Raw genomic sequence first — 17451 nt, 5'->3', positions numbered from 1 at the left:
AATAGTTTTCCATAAAACTAAATTTATTCAATTTTCAAATTTTGAGATTCAGTTTTTAAATTCTGAGATTGTTTTTGTTTTTTGATGTCTTTTATGAAAAGATAGTGGTATTATAATTTTATGTTTGTGTGTATTTATATGTATGTATGTGTGTGACTACACACACACACAACCATTTTCTTATTGCTTTTACTTGGCAGAATCAAAATTTGCTGGTTCTTTCTTAGTCCCCAAATTTCTTTTGAAATTTTGCTATTCTGAGAAATTCAAAATTCTGTACACTCAGCTATTTTCAGTTCTCCAAATTTGCTGGATTCCTTTTTTGTCCAACTTTGATGTCAGCTTTTTCAGGAAGTTAGCTTTCATTCACTTACTAAAAAGCTGAATTGGGCACTCTTTCTGCTTTCCTGGCACCCTGGCTTACTTCTGTCATAGTATTAAGCACACTGTTTTTATCAGTAGGCCATGGGTTGACTAACTTTTTTCTAGAAAGCACCAGATAGTAAATATTTTAGGTTTTGCAGGCCACAGTTTCTGTTGCATATTCTCTTTTAACAACCTTTTAAAGATAAAAACACACACACACAAAAACTATTCTTAGCTCCTAGGCTGTACAAATACTGGCTGATGGGCTGAATTTGGCTCTAAGCCATCCATTTTTCTTGAGGGTAAGCCTATCATTTTTTTCATCATTGAATCTCCAGAGTATAGCACTATGCTTGGCATATAATTAATATATATTTATTGAGTAACTTGGTGACTGAAGCTTTTGTGAGTATGGGTATTTTTTGTTTTATTACCCCAAGATTAGCACATCTGGCACATTGAAGCTCAGTTTGTTTCTTTAGTTAGTGAATACTGTACTTGCTAATTTATGTTCTTAACACATCCAACTTATACCCCCATTGCTGTGCCCAGTGCACTTGTACTGTTTTGAAGTACAAGGTGTGATTCTTCACTTTTCTGAAGAAAATTGTGTCCTTTGAACAAGTGAGATTTTACTTCTGTGCAGGGCAGTAGAGGGAACAAAGACTTGATTTTAGTGCATTGGAAGCTGAAACTCAGTTTGCTTTCTGGCCTTAGGAGTTCCTAGTTTCTAGACTAATATATTCACCACTGGGACCTGCTTCCCCCTTAACCTTACTTGACTCCTCTGTAGGTTTTTCTTAGCTTCCTGCTCTCATCTTAGAAAGTTCTGTATTTTCCTATGAAAATAGGAAAAAAAACACTTTATTTTCCTATGTAGAAAACAAAGAAGTCCTTGAATTATGTGTTTCTGATTTTCGTTTAGGCTTCAGCCTTCTATAATGTTTTCTTTCCCCTTTTTTATTATATAATGATTGAAAATATGAAGCTATTTTTCCAGTATTGATTCCTTGACTCTTTGCAACTCTACTTAGAAGTATAAAGGACTCCTGCTTATTATAGATGCCAAATGCTTTTGTTTTCATAAAGAAGTAGATGTAGGAATTACTGTAGAGAAGAGGATCACTTTTTGCTTCTTTTGGTAGTAAGATAATGAAAGCTGTAGGGGAGTGGAATAGAGTAGAGAAAACAGTCTATTACCATCTTGACTGTCATTTACAAAAGTAGCTAAAGTAGTAAGAGATAAATAGGGAGCAGTCAAGTATGCTTAGTGGCAATTGGCAAAACGTGTGTGTGTGTGTGTGTATGTATGTATATATATGGCAAAGCAATATTGTTCCTTGTGGGCTGTCATAGAGGTTGACCTAAGTCAGAATCCTCTTAAGTAATGTAACGTATTATTAAGGTTTGCCTATTGATATGGGAGTTGAAAAAGTCTTTAAATTCATAGTCTCTCTTTTTCTCTTTGTGTATGCGTGCATTTAAAATTAATTTGATCCTAACAGCTGTATGATACCCCTTTAGGTAATTAGAGACCTGGGCTATTGCCAGGCCTTGAATCATTTGTATGAAATTTGGTGCTGAGGGGAGGAGATGGAAGTGAGTAAGCTCATTACAGGGTGTTATTGTCACTACCTACCTTGGTGTCTGGGTTGAATTTTGGACTTTTCTGTCAGAATGACAGAAAATAGCAATGACCACTCTTGGCATCTTGTCATAAAGCTGAGAGGATCAATAGTGGGAGTTGAGGACAGAGATGTAATGGTGGTTGGGGAGATGGTAGGGCAGATTATGTAAGGGCTCGTACATAGATCACTGTGAGGACTTTGGATTTTACCTTGGGTGACTTGGAAGATAACATTAGTCTGCTCAGGCTGCCATTAAAAAATACCATAGACTGGGTAGCTTCAACAAGAGGAAATTAATTTTCTCATAGTTCTGGAGGCTAGACGTCCCAGATCAAGGTCCAGCAGGGTCAGTTTCTGGTGAGAGTTCTCTTCCTCCCTTGCAGGTGGCCATTTTCTTGCTGTGTTCTCACATGGTGGAGAGAGCAAGTTCTCTGGTGTCTCTTCTTTTTTTTTTTTTTTTTTTTTTTTTGCGGTACACGGGCCTCTCACTGTTGTGGCCTCTCCCGTTGTGGAGCACAGGCTCCAGACGCACAGGCCCAGCGGCCATGGCTCATGGGCCCAGCCGCTTCACGACATGTGGGATCTTCCCGGACCGGGGCACGAACCCGAGTCCCCTGCATCAGCAGGAGGACTCTCAACCACTGCGCCACCAGGGAAGCCCCAGGGTGTCTCTTCTTATGAGGGCACTAATCTTACCAGGTTAGGGCCCTAACCTTTTGACTTCATTTAACCCTAATTACTTCTATAAAGATCCTGTCTACAAACACAGTCACATGGTGGGATGGCGGTTTCCACATATGGGATCTGAGGGGACACAATCATTCAGTTCATAACAGGGTTTTGAGTGACATGATCTGACTATTAAAAGGATCACTGTAGTGCAGCATTGAGAATAGACTTAAGAGTGGGGAAGAATGGAAGCAGGGAGACTAGTTAGAGGGCTATAGTGTTAATTAAAGTAAAGGATCACATGGTTCAGACCAACATGGTAGCAGTAAAGGTGATAGTGAGTAGAGATTAGATTCTGGATATATTTTTAAAGTAGAGCCAACTGAATTTCTTGTTGTATTGATGTGGATGTGAAAGAAAGAGAGGCATTAAGTATGACATCAAGGTTGGTTTTTGGCTTGTGGGAGGTTGTCATCAATTGATATGGAGAGGGTTCAATTCAGGTAGAATAGTTTTGTTTTGTTTTGTTTGTCACACTGCACAGCATGTGGGATCTTAGTTCCCTGACTAGGGATTGAACTGCAGAGTCTCAACCACTGGACTGCCAGGGTAGTCCCCAGGTAGAATAGTTTTGTGGTGGGTGTGAGGTAATGAATTTCAGAAGTTTAGGTGTGACTGTGTTAAGTTTGTTTAATAGGTAATTGGATCTGTGGGTTTGGAGTTCAGGAGCGAATTCTGGGCTAACAATATATATTTGAGAGTCATTACCTAATGCATGATATTTAAAGCCAAGGAGTGGCATGATAATTACTGAGGAGGTGAGTGTGGATCAAGAGTAGAAGACCAAGGACTAAGTCTGGGCCATTCCATTGTGAGAAGAGGTCTGGGTGAAAGGGACGGACTAACAAAAAAGACTGAGAACACCCACCCAGTTGGAGGAGTAGGAAAAGCAATAGTAATGAAAACAGTGTAAGAAGAGAGTGATGAACTGTGACAAATGCTGCTGAGAGGCAAGAGAGTGAGAATTAACCGTAACATTTTTCAATGTGGAAGTAATTCATGGTTTCCATGCCCAGTTTCAATGGAGGAGCCAGTTGGAGTGGGTTTGAGAGGCTAGAAGGGGAAGAATTGGAGACAGAATATAGTTATTATTTGAGACGTTTTCCTGCAATGGGAGTAGGAAAATGGGGAGATAGCTGTCAGGGGATGAGGGGTTAGAGTAAGATGGGAGAAATAACTGAATGTGATGAGATTGATTCAGCAGGGAGAGAAAAATTAATCATGCCTCAGAGGGGAGAGTTGCTGAACTCAGTTACCCTTGAGATAGAGAAGATGGATCTAGTGCACAAGTATAGGGCTTGGCTTTTAGATTACAGCCATATTAGAGTTTTGAAAAATAGAATGAGCTATCTTTTAGAGTGGTTTTAAACTTACAGAAGTCGTGCATGTATATGGTAGGTATTCAAACCATAAAAAAGAATGCCTAAAGTCCTATCCCCTTTAGGTAGGTGCTTTTCATAGTATTTTTGAGAATCTTTCCAGAAGTTTTTATACATATACAGATGTGTAACTAATCCTTTTTTATTCAAGTGAAAATTCTGTATCTTACTTTCTTAACAATTTATATTAAGAACATTTTCTCATTAACACATAGTATTTTTAAAACCATTGTATATATTTTCGTATCTTCATTTCTTTAGCCAGTTCCATGTTAATAGACACTAAGTTGTTTGTATTCTTTTGCCATTACAAATAATGGCAAACTGGATATCCTGCCGTATATATATTTCTGCACTCTGACATAAGTTTTTATCAATAGCATAAATTTCTGGAAGTTCATTGCTGGATCAAAGAGACTGTACATTTTACCAGGTAACACACTCATCAAGATTAGATAATCTTTTAGGTTCTTTCAGTTTTAACATGCTGTGAATTTGGAAACAATGAATTAACTTTCATGGAAGTAATTATTTTAAAATGCATTTGTCTTTTTTGTATGTAGTCTCAAAAACATAGATATAAAGTCCTTTTCCGGGAACCGGATACCTGGTGGAAATTCAAACCAAAGGAACTTGCAAGGTAAAACTTGGAGTTTATCTAACATGTTTTTAATTTCATGAGAGTGATAGAAAGTCCATCTAGATTTTTTTCCCCTTGTAAATAATGAACGAAACAAAATGTATTAGATTGCGGCTTTGCCACTTAAAAATTGATAACAAATTTTGTATTGCCTATAGGCTTTCTTTTTTCAGTTTGTGAAGAATTTGTCTTTTTCTTCCTAAATTGTTAATTAGCAGTCAGGAAAATTCCAATTGTCTTTTATAGTCAGTACTTTATTACTTATTAATAATATAATGTCAATATCTGAAACTAGAAGAGATTCTAGGATTTGGCAAACCTGAACCATGTGCTACTGGCAGGAACAAATTGTTGTAGCTGCCTAGTGACTCACAATGCTGGAAGGAAGTGAGGAGGTATAAATGGAAAAGGTAGCAAATGTTCAGCTGTCCAGGTTTTTCACTACCCACTCTGCTTTCCCCCCAAGGTTATACTTTTTTCTTTGATTGTTTGACTTGGATAAAAATGTTAATTCAGGACATGGACATACAGTGTATTTTGTTTTGTGCTCTGTATTCCCTTAGAGATAGCCCTAAATTAATTTTGGTCAGAGTATTTTCTCCATGGTAATTTAAACTAATGTCAGTACTAAATAAAGGACAACCTAACTTTAGGACATTCACAATGTTGTGCAACCATCACCACTGTTTAATTAATGAACGTTTTCATTATCTCAACAAAGAAACCCTGTATTTGCTATTAGTCACTCCCAATTCCCCTTTCCCTTGGCAACTACTAATCCGCTTTTCTGTCTCTATCAATTTGCCTATTCCAGACATTTCATATAAATGGGATCATACAATATGTGACCTTTTGTGTCTGACATCTTCACTTAGCATAATGTTTTCAAGGTTCACCCATGTTGGAGCATGTATCAGTACTTCATTCCTTTTTATTACCCTTTTGATACATTACTAGATTTGGTTTTCTAATATTTCATTTAGGATTTTTGCATCTGTATGAATGAGTGAGATTGACTTACAGTTTTTTCTTCTTTGCCCTGTCTTGCCTGGTTTTGGTATAATGGTTTTAGGTTCATAAGATTAGTTGGGAAGTATTTCTTTTCTTTTCTGAGTTTATGTAAGTTTGAATGTTTGATAGAATTTACTTATGAAACTGTCTGGATCCTCTATTTTCTTTGTGAGAAGTTTCCATTGGAATTTGTCCATTACACCAAAGTTTTCAAATTTATTAAGACCGTTTATGGGACTTCCCTGGTGGCTCAATGGTTAAGAATCTGCCTGCCAATGCAGAGGACACGGGTCCAAGCCCTGGTCCGGGAAGATCCCATATGCCGCAGAGCACTAAGCCCGTGTGCCACGACTACTGAGCCTGCGCTCTAAAGCCCGCGAGCCACAAATACTGAGCCCTCATGCCACAACTACTGAAGCTCACGTGCCTAGAGCCCATGCTCCGTAACAAGAGAAACCACCGCAATGAGAAGCCTGCGTACCGCAACGAAGAGTAGCCCCCACTCCCTGTAGCTAGAGAAAGCCCATGCACAGCAACAAAGACCCAACGCAACCAAAAAATTAAATAAATAAATAAATAAATAAATAAATAAATAAATAAAACAAAAATCTTTTTATTAAAACTCTTGTAGTATTCTCTTACCATTTACATCTCTGCTGCATCTATACTTCTCAATCCTAATGTGTTTATGTGTATCTTCTTTTTTTTCTTGATTATTCTTAGCAGAGATCAGATTTTTTTGTTTTTATAAATTTATTTATTTATTTGTTTTTACTTTTGGCTGTATTGGGTCTTCGTTGCTGTGCACGGGCCTTATCTAGTTGCAGCAAGTAGGGGCTACTCTTCATTGCGGTGCGCAGACTTCTCATTGTCGTGGTTTCTCTTGTTGCAGAGCATGGGCTCTAGGCACGTGGGCTTCAGTAGTTGTGGCACGAGGGCTCAGTAGTTGTGGCTTGCGGGCTCTAGAGCGCAGGCTCAGTAGTTGTGGCACACGGGCTTAGCTGCTCTGCGGCATGTGAGATCTTCCCGGACCAGGGATCAAACCTGTGTCTCCTGCATTGGCAGGCGGATTCTTAACCACTGTGCCACCAGGGAAGCCCGAGATCAGATTTTTTATTAGCCTTTTCAAATAGACATCTTTCTGCTTTGTTGACCTTTCTATTATAAGTTTGTTTTATGTTTCATTCATTTCTGCTTCTTTTATTCTACTTTCTTTGCTTTAAAAAAATCTATTTTGCTTTGTTTATTCTTTTTTTTTTTTTAGCTGCATTGGGTCTTCGTTGCAGTGCGCGGGCTTCTCATTGCAGTGGCTTCTCTTGTTGGGGAGCACGGGCTCTAGGCGCATGGGCTTCAGTAGTTGTGGCATGTGGGCTCAGTAGTTGTGGCTCTTGGGCTCTAGAGCACGGGCTCAGTAGTTGTAGTGCACGGGCTTAGTTGCTCCACAGCATGTGGGATCTTCCTGGACCAGGGCTTGAACCTGTGTCCCTTGCATTGGCAGGCAGATTCTTAACCACCAACGAAGCCCTAGGTCATTTTCTAATATGAGCATTTGATGCTATAAATTTCCCTAAGTATCATGTTAGATGCTCCTAGAATTTTAGTATATAATATCTTCTTTTTATCATTTATTTTCTAGTTTGCATTACTGTTACTTTAATTCTTTAACCCTTGGGTTGTTTAGAACTATGTTTTAAATTTTGGAACAGATGGTTTTAAAATTTATCTTTTCCAAAAAATTGGTTTTCAACTTTACTGCAGTAGGTAAGATTGTGCAGTTTGTATGATACTAATTCTCTGATATTTTTAAAGATGTGTTTCACTAGTTCATTGTCAATTTTTTATAAATGTTCATATTTGCTTGATAAGAATGTATAACAGTTGTAGTATATTAATATATCATTAAATCATGCTTATTCTTTTGCTTGCATCTGTAGCTTTACTTTTCAGAAAATTTTGCTTGATGGATTAATGTTTAAGAGAGGGATGAGAAAATGTACTATGGGAGAGGTGTTGATACCTCCCTCTATTATGTTGATTATGTCGGTTTTTCCTTATAATTCTGCCCATTTTTGCTTTAAATATACTGAGGATATTTTTTGAAGTGCATATAAGCTTAAGATTTTTATATCACTCTAATTGAACCTTTTATCCTTGTCTAGTAATTTTCTTTTATTAATATTAAATTTTGTTATAAAATCTAATTTGTCTAATATAAATAGAACTATACCAGTTCTTTTAGTTAATATTTGAGTGTTATTTCTTTTTCTATACTTTTTCTTTCAACCTTCAGTATCTTTGTGTTTAGGTGTACCTCTTATAACCAGTATGGCTGGGTTTTAAAAAATTCACTCTATCTTTGGCTTTTAATTGATAAGCTTAGTTCTTTTACAGTTATTTTGGGTATTCATATAATTGGTCTTGTTTCTTGCTGTCTCTCTCTGTACTTTTTATTTACCTCACCTTTTCTGTGGTTGTTTTTTCTCCTATTACAGAAAATTATATATTTGATTTTTTTTCCTCCTGTCTTGCCTTTTTTGGATTTTTTTAATTGAATGCAAATTTTCTTACTCGTTTTTTCCTTCTCTACTAATTTGGAGATTATAGACACTTTCTAAACTCTTTTAGTGGTTACATTAAAAGTTTTATCATGCAAACTTTAAAATTAAACTGTTTTCCTAGCTTTCCTCTTCACAAATACAAGGACTTTCAAACATGTTAACTCTGATACTTAACCTCCCTTCCAACTTACATGCTATGATTATCTGGAATGTACAGATGGTGTTTGTTTTCACTCGTGTAGTTATTTGTGCTGTGTGTAGTGTTTTGTGCTTAATTTTCCTTTCATTATAGGTCTTTCATCTGAGAATTTCCTTCTGCCTGACATTCATCTTTTAGGATTTTCTTTACATTGTAGACCAGTTTCATGTCAATCTCTTTCTTTTTTTTCTTTTTTTTTTAAATCTGAAAATCCTTTTATTGTCCTCATTCTTATAAGATACTTTTGCTGAGTGTATATATCCTAGATTGACAGTTTCTGTTATTGATGATGACATTTGTCCATTATTATTGTTGTCAGGTGTAATTCTAATAGTTGGTTTCTTTTTAGATGATTAGTTTTTTAAAATTTCTAGTTGTTTTTAATATTATCTCTATCTTTAGTGAATGACAGTATCAGTACTGTGTTTCTAGTTGTAGATTTCTTATTTATCTTGCTTAAGATTTGTTGGATTTGTGAGATTAGGAGATTGATGTCTTTCATCAGTTCTGGAACATTCTCAGCCATTTTTCTTTAAATTGCTTCTGTCCCACGTACTCTCTCTTCTCTTTCTGGGACTTGGATTAGATGTATACTAGACCTCTTTGCTCTGTCCTCTATGTCTATGTCTCTTAACCTCTCTTTCATATTTTCTATCTCTTTGCTTTTCTGTCATCTGAAACCAGACAAGACTGAGGTATTTAAATATGAAAGCCAGATTTCCCCAGGTGGCAAATGCTAATATTAGCCCCGGGATCCAGACACTAAATGTTGGATCCAGCCTGAGATAGGAGAGTTTCAACTGGGATGTTTTCATTAAGACAAGACCCTTGAAGGACTAAAGCGTACCATCTTGCCTCCTGGCAGATGCAAATTCAGATGCTGTATGAATGAAAGCACCCCCAGTTTAAGGCCTAAGGATTCCCATATATTAGATTCAACTAAGTGTGAGCTCATAAACAAAAACAAAGGAATAAGCTACCATGAATGAAAGCACAAATATAACAAACTTCATATTTGGACATCCGGAGACTTCAAATACTAGGAATGTTTTTTCTTTACTTGAACTTAGAATGTGTTAAAGTGTGTGTCTGCTTTAATTTGTATGGGATCCAGTTTTACTGTAATAGGAGTGTCCTTTGGCACATCTAGTCTGCTGTACTGGCATAAGTGGAAGCCTCTGTAGTAGAATTTTTTTAGTCACTAGTTAATAATGAATCAATTGAAATGATGGTCATATTCGTAGGAGATTTTTTTTGTCAGAGCTCGAGAATAACTTCTCTTAAAGTTATTAAGATCTGCTGGTTTTTTCCAAGTTGATGAAGGATGTTTGGAAAAGGTTGTATGGCATGATTAAGAAAATGGTGATTTAGGACATTCTGAATAAAATGAAACTTAGAATCAAATAGTTTATATTGTGTTATAATAAACCAGTTTTGATATTTTTATGTATTAGAAATGTATCATTGTTTCTCTTAACATTATATGAGCTGATTTTTTAAAAACTTAATTACCAATGTTCCTTCTACCCTTTTTTTCCCCTGGAATTTTTAGGCGTAATATTCATGGGATAAGCAAAGAAAAAATAACAAGAATGTTGGAACACTATCAACGTTTTGTTTCAGTGCCCATAATCATGAGTTCTTCAGTTCCAGAGAAAATGGAACGTATCGAGTTGTGTGCATATTCTTGTGACAGAAGTACTAGGTAGGTTAAAGTCTCTATGTACAGAAATTCAATTTAAAAACTTAATTTTAAAAAATCTGATAATTTAGGAACTTCTAAAATCACTGCCAAATAACTTTAAAAATAAGGTAGGCATTTGTTGTTTGTAGGGTTTAGGTATAGTCTTACCTGGAACAGGATATATATGGTTAGCAAGAGAAGTAAAAGTTTATGTGGGTGATGACATACATGGGGGTTTCATTGTCTTTTGGTTTATGTAGGTCCCTGTTTACACTATGAATACTCCGGCCTTCTTTATTTAACTTGCTGCTATTCCAGTATTTATCTGTTACATTATCTACCCTCTATTGTTACTTTGTATATAGTCACATTACTTCTTAATTTTCTTAGGTATTAATAAAAATACTCTTTCAAGCTAGTATCGTAAAAATGTATTATGCATGGTATACTTTTACTAAGTAATAACAAGTCACAACCTTTTGAAAGTTTGCAATTCAGGATAGTACTGATTATGTTAAAAACATTTAGGATACATAAACAATTGAATCAATAAGTGAGTGAAGAAGAGTCTTAAATATAGAGTTCTGAATTGCTCACATTTTTTGATGATTAGGGATGAGACCCTTTTTTTTTTTTTTTTTTTTTTTTTTTTTTTTTTTTTGCGGTATGCGGGCCTCTCACTGTTGTGGCCTCTCCCGTTGCGGAGCACAGGCTCCGGACGCGCAGGCCCAGAGGCCATGACTCACGGGCCCAGCCGCTCCGCGGCACATGGGATCCTCCCAGACCGGGGCACGAACCCGTATCCCCTGCATCGGCAGGCGGACTCTCAACCACTGCGCCACCAGGGAGGCCCGAGACCCTTTTAAGAAGGAGTTGGGAAAAGAAAATTCACAAATGCTCTTTTATTGAGGAGCAGTATTGCAAAGTGGTTAAGAATGTGGGCTCCTTAGCTGTATTTCCTGGCTTCAAATCCCAAAGATTTGTCAGATCTTTGACAAATTATAAAATCTCTCTATACTTCGGCTCCTCATTTGCAAAATGGCAATAGTAACACTTTGCTTATAAGGATCTCATAAGGATTATGAATTAATACTTGTGAAGAACTTATAATATACTAGCATCTGGTGTATAGAAAACTGAATGTTAGGTGTGATTTCACTTAGGAAGGCTTCATGGGATAGTTGGGACTTTGAGAACTCCTGCAATAAAGAAAGAAAGGAAGATGAGTTGTTAAATAAGGAAAATGCACTGAAGTTAAAAGTATAATGATTCGGCAAAAGTGCTCTGAGCCTGAAATTAACATCGAGGATGGCTTTAAAAAATTTAGCAAGTGACATCTCAAATGAGAGCTGTCCTCCCTTTCTCTCATTTCACTTAATTGTGCAGATCATGTTGGTTGACTCTTTGAGACTTTGTAAATCAATCTTAAGCATTTTCCTCTGCAACAAATGACAGGTGGTATAAGAGGCAGACCTAGTTTCACATATATTAAGCTTAAATAGGTTGGAAAGGAGCTAGGGAGGTGTCCTCTTCTGGGAACAAATTTAGAACCTTAACTTTAATATTTAATGCATAATAAACACCTTAACTGAAAATCTCATGTTAATTATTCAATTTGAAAAAATCTGAGTGCTTCTTGTATGCCAAGCGTTGTGCTAGGTGTTGGGATTACAATAAAGTGATGTGTTCATAGTGTATTAGGGAAGGATCAAGTGTCTCGTCTTTCAGTTGAATGATTCTTTAAATCATAATATTAATGGCAACATTAAGAGATTTCCTTATAATACTTAAAAACAGATCTTACAGCCCAAGAGACAATGAAGATATTGCCTCTGAAAAAGAAGAAAATGTTTTATCCTCGTCTCTGAAGCATCCAGAGTTAATTGAAGAGAAGAAACATGATGTGACCAAAGAAAATTTGTTACCTGAGAATGTTACATATCTCCCTAATGCAGATTTAAACAACGGAAAAAAAGAAATAATTGGTATGAATCCTAACATTCAGAATGCTTTCATTCAGGAAGCTCCAGACATTTATTTTTCTGATTCTGAAAGCAAAGAACGAGCAACAGACAAAAGTGAAAAAGAAGAACCAGTAGAAATGGCTCCTGAAAAAGAGTGTAGTAAAACCAATGCAGATAGTTTTGTAGAGAGAATATCACCAGGTATTTGCTATGGTGGAAATAATCAAGAAGACTGTGGTCTTTCAAATACTGTACCACTTCAAAATGAAAAATCTTCATCTAGTGAAACGCTGGAAGAAAGAGCAGGAGTAAAGAAAAAAGCCTTTGGAAAACAAAAAAGCAAATCAACTTCAGAAAAGTTCCCAAGACAAGAGCTGTCTTTTGTTGGTGACTGGCCAGTTGATAAGTCTATCGGTCAGAGGACAAAAAGGAACCGAAAAACTGAAAAAGCTTTATCTATACAAAGTGACAAAAAGTATAATTGCCTTCAGTCACATAAAGTATTAGACAGTAGTTTATCTGTGAGTGTAGATTGTATCCAGCCACGAGGATCTCCACATGAAAACGTAGAGGATGACAGCAAGTCACAGTGTGATGATGCCTCAGAATCTTTCAATAGCTGTAAATATGGTACTTATAAAAATACTGAAAAAGACTCATTCAACATTGTGGGTGACTGGCCTTCATCTGATTCTTTAGCTCAGAGAGAGCACAGATCAAGAATGCCAAAGGCTGGCTTAAATGAACCCAACCTAGAATTTGGAACTAACAACAGTATGAATGAAATGTCCTTATATACAGCACATGAGGCCTGTTGGGGCACAAGCCCTGAAGAGCTAAAAACATTGGGTAGTTCTACTCGAGGAAGTTCTGAAATGCTGCCCAATGAAATGACTTGTGAGAATAAAACTTGTCCAAGTAAAAAGATTCATAGGCAACACACATTGTCTCTTGCTTTTACCAATAGTGTGCCAACTGCTCCTGGAGGAGTGGGACCACAAACTTTAGCTGAATTTCAAGAAGAAAAGACTAAAGAAGTCCCTGGAATAGAAGTAGGCAAGTGTACTCAGACTGAACCACAGGATTTTGCTCTCTTATGGAAAATAGAAAAGAATAAAATTGGTGTTTCAGATTCTCTGAGAGTATTAACAGGAAGATTAGATGGATTTAAACCGAAAGCTTTCAATATTAACACAAAATTAGATGTTCAAGAAACAATTCCATATAGGGTAATGTATGACAAAAGCACATATGTTGAAGAAAGTGAGCTTACCAGTGCTGATGAATCTGAAAATCTTAACATTCTTTGTAAACTATTTGGATCGTTTTCATTAGAAGCCCTAAAAGACCTATATGAGAGGTGTAACAAAGATATTATTTGGGCCACAAGCCTTTTATTGGATTCTGAAACTAAATTATGTGAGGATACTGAATTTGAGAATACAGAAAAGTCATATGATGAAGCACAAATTGGGCCATTTTCTCTGGGACTGAATTTGAAGGAAATTATTAGCCAAAGAGGAAGCTTAGAGGAGTCTAATTCTTCTGTGCCAGAATTTAGCCATGGAATTGGTATCAGTAACACTAACGTACAGTCTACCTGTAATTCAGAAAAGGAAAACTTAGAGCAGGCAGAAATAAAAGCTATAACTACTGAAAAACCTGGATTAATAACAGGTATATTTCCTAATGTAGATCTCAAGAATAATAATGAAGTACTTCCTAATAGTCAGGCAGAACTTTCAGGTTTATATAATGTTAAGCAGTTTTTTCCAGGCACTCTAAAAGCTACTACCACTAAAAATGTGGGTGAAATGGAGAAGAATCCAGAAGTCACTGAGATTGGAGACAGTATACATTCTTCTTTGAATTTGTCTGATATTTTAAATTCTGTATCGAGCACTTCGGATCTTGAATTACATGAAGAAATTTATTTTACTGACTCTTTTGACATAAATAAAAGTGAAAATCTTCCAAAGGATTATGTGAAATTTCCAAACACAGAAGAATTTATGAATGAAGATGAACTGGAAGTGGAAAAAATTCTAATGGCAGGGAGTGCTTTGTCAGCTGAAGTTACTGAAGGAGATAAAACTGAGACGTTGAATCCCACGCCAGTGATGGCCAAATCGCTGACCATAGACTGTCTGGAATTGGCATTGCCCCCTGAACTGGCTTTTCAGCTCAATGAATTATTTGGCCCTGTTGGTATTGATTCAGGTAAGGAAAAAGTAAATTACTTATATGTGTATCTTTGTGTAAGTAGAATATAGATAGAGGGTCTAGTTCAATTTTAAAATTATTTTATGTTACTAGAAGTGTAAAAGTAATTTGTTTTGCCTACCTTATTATTTTTGACACAGTGTATTTGTAGAAGATTTTTAAGTATATAATTTGAAGAAATAGAGAGTATTTAGATGGACTTTGTATTCATCTTGTGCATATACTGGAAGTTTTCTCTGGTATTTACCTCATACTTATTTGCACAGATACATCTTTTTGAATCCTTTGGTGCTACTCCAGATACACTTAAGGCAAGATAATTCCTTAGAATACGCCTACTGGAAGGTCTTGACTAATGGAAATGAATATATTAAATATATTTAGTCTAATGGACATGAATAACTTAAATATATGAAACATAATATAATTGTACCTGCCAAGAAGTGTGAAAACAATGACATATTACATAAAAATATTCCAAGAGATTTAGAACTAGAGACATAGGTTAGTAATTAAAAATACAAATTAGTTTTATGATGCATAAGGTAGTTGAGTATGTTTTCTGCAAATGTATAATGAGTAATGATCATATTTTCTTTTCTTTTCTTCTCCCCCTCACAAGGGTCCCTAACAGTTGAGGACTGTGTGGTTCATATAGATCTGAATCTGGCTAAAGTGATTCATGAAAAATGGAAAGAATCTGTAATGGTTGGTAGGCTTCTTTTTATAGAAAGCTCCTTTTGTGTACATTTTGTCACCTTTGCTCTTCAATAAAATCTGTTATATGAAAGATTCTATTGAATTTTGACTTTGAGAGAGAATTAATTTTACCAGTTAACAGGTTACTGATTTTTTTTTTCTCCTTCCAGTATGTTAGATTATTTCCAGACTGGCCAAATTATATAATGGAGCTCAATATGATTGTTGATTTTTTTTTTTTTTAGGGAAAAAAATCATAAGTAGTTTTTTACTCCTTAAAGACTTGCAGTGCTAATTAAGTTTCATAAACAGTTTTTTAAAAAATCACAGCATAAGAGCTCTATAAGTAGAAAAAATATATAGATGGAATCAATTTATAATTATATTTATCTACTTTTATTAGATTTAGCAAGAATGATTGATAGTTTTACAGGGAGAAATGATTACTAGAGAAAAATAATATAAGCTTGTTTTCTAATGCACCCTCCTTTGCCAATCCCGTTCTGCCTCTGTGTTTAGGAGCGACAAAGACAAGAAGAGGTATCCTGTGGCAAATTAATGCAAGGTAAAGCACATATTTTCACTTCTAATGTTCTTGTCTTGATGTTGAAACTTGGTGTGTGTGTATGAATTTTAACTCTTTTCTTTTTTTTTTTAAGTGTTTATGTATTTGGCTGCGCCAGGTCTTAGTTGTGGCATGCGGGATCTTTGTTGCCACATGTGGGATCTTTGTTGAGGTGTGCGGGATCTTTAGTTGCGGCGTGAGGGGTCTTTTAATTGTGGCATGCAGGCTCTTAGTTGTAGCATGCGGGATCTAGGTCCCTGACCAGGGATCGAACCTGGGCCCCCTGCACTGGGAGCAGGCCAGGGAAGTCCCTGAATCTTAACTCATTTTAAATATACTTCCACAAAATATGTTACCCAAGAATTTTGATTTGCAAATAAAAGTTTTAACATTTAATATTGATACAAAAGAAAACAAAGCTTAAAGAAGAAAAAAGCCCCTATAATATCATTTAACTTTCAGTTAACACCTGAAAACTAACACAACATTATAAATCAACTACATTTCAATTAAAGAAAAAAAAAACAGGAGTGCTGTGGAACACCCAAGGTGTGCTCTAATGCACATAGTCAGGGTGTTTCCTGTTTATGATTTTGCTCTGAATGAAGGGAAACTTCTGGTTTGAGAGCAATAAAATATTCCTGTGGGGCTTCCCTGGTGGCGCAGTGGTTGAGAGTCCGCCTGCCGATGCAGGGGACACGGGTTTGTGCCCCGGTCCGGGAGGATCCCACATGCGGCGGAGCAGCTGGCCCCGTGAGCCATGGCCGCTGAGCCTGTGCGTCCGGAGCCTGTGCTCCGCAACGGGAGACGCCACAACAGTGAGAGGCCCGCGTACCGCAAAAAAAAAAAAAAAAAATTCCTGTGTTTGAGAGCATCATTGAAATATTACTTGGTTTTTCAAATTTTTTATTGATGTTAATATAATTAGAGCACAAAAGTCAACCTGCTTTTTGATTACATCTGCCAAATTGAAAATAATTGATTCCAGAAGATTTCTTAGATAGCATTGTTGTAAGTGGTTAGTGCAGGGTGGCAGACCTGTTACAGGGTCCTCCTTTTGTGCCTGAGTTCCTCCAGATGCCTCTCTTGTCCACTCCATACCTAGGACTCCAGGTTAAAGATTGTTATAATGAAGATTCCTAACTTTAGTTCAGACCTGTGTTGTAGCTTCAAGAGCTAAAGCTGTTTGAGAGCTAGAAGTTCCCAAAGAGTATCAGAGTTATTCAGATGACAGTATTTGCTATTTCTTCACTCTCCAGGAAATCAAAGGAGTATATCAGAATGTGGTGCTCTTAGAAAAGCTGAAATATTATACATTGTCTTGTTATTATGAACTTTTTAGAATGTTTAGTTCCTTCCTTATGTTGAATATCATTTGTTCAATATTTATTGTAGGCCTCCAATGGGTTACAGATTTGCAGAAATATTCATCCTTTCAGTTCTTGGAGTGGCCAAGCAGAGCTGACCAAAGCTGCTCACTTCTGGCTGGCTGCAGCTTCCTCTGTCTACCAGTGTATATGTGTGTCACTGTTTTCTCTGTGTTGATGTGATATGAAAAAGAGTGGGGAAGCATTGAGTTGATTTACAGTAATACCCAGATCATTGTTCATTTGAATATTTCTACATTTATACTTGCTTGCGATTATGTGAAGATGTATTTTGAAACTTTGAGATACAACTTGGAATATTGTATTTATAAGCAAAGAGTAAAAATCATGTTTTCTGGGTCTCTCTGAGGTAGATGTAACAGAATGAATAATGCCTAATTTGTACATTTATTGTTGATGGTCTGACACTATTGATACT

At 36.3% G+C, this 17451-nt stretch overlaps 1 protein-coding gene across 9 annotated transcripts in view; it reads left to right on the top strand.

Annotated features, from left to right (window-relative positions):
• N4BP2 (NEDD4 binding protein 2) overlaps nucleotides 1–17451 on the top strand; it is a 71420-nt gene that overhangs the window by 27263 nt on the left and 26706 nt on the right. For 8 of the 9 annotated variants that reach the window (XM_081229801.1, XM_081229800.1, XM_081229799.1 and 5 more), the window contains 5 exons: nucleotides 4666–4742; nucleotides 10063–10215; nucleotides 11992–14378; nucleotides 15004–15089; nucleotides 15600–15645. In XM_081229801.1, coding sequence (XP_081085927.1) covers nucleotides 4666–4742; nucleotides 10063–10215; nucleotides 11992–14378; nucleotides 15004–15089; nucleotides 15600–15645 — 2749 coding nt within the window. Of the gene's footprint in view, nucleotides 1–4665; nucleotides 4743–10062; nucleotides 10216–11991; nucleotides 14379–15003; nucleotides 15090–15599; nucleotides 15646–17040; nucleotides 17446–17451 lie in introns of those variants that run through there. The other variant, XM_081229805.1, reaches the window with a different exon arrangement.

This window comes from Mesoplodon bidens (genome assembly GCF_964165515.1).
Source record: "Mesoplodon bidens genome assembly, chromosome: 1".
Taxonomy (NCBI): Eukaryota; Metazoa; Chordata; class Mammalia; order Artiodactyla; family Ziphiidae; genus Mesoplodon; species Mesoplodon bidens.
This window is presented reverse-complemented; position numbering and strand designations above follow the sequence as displayed.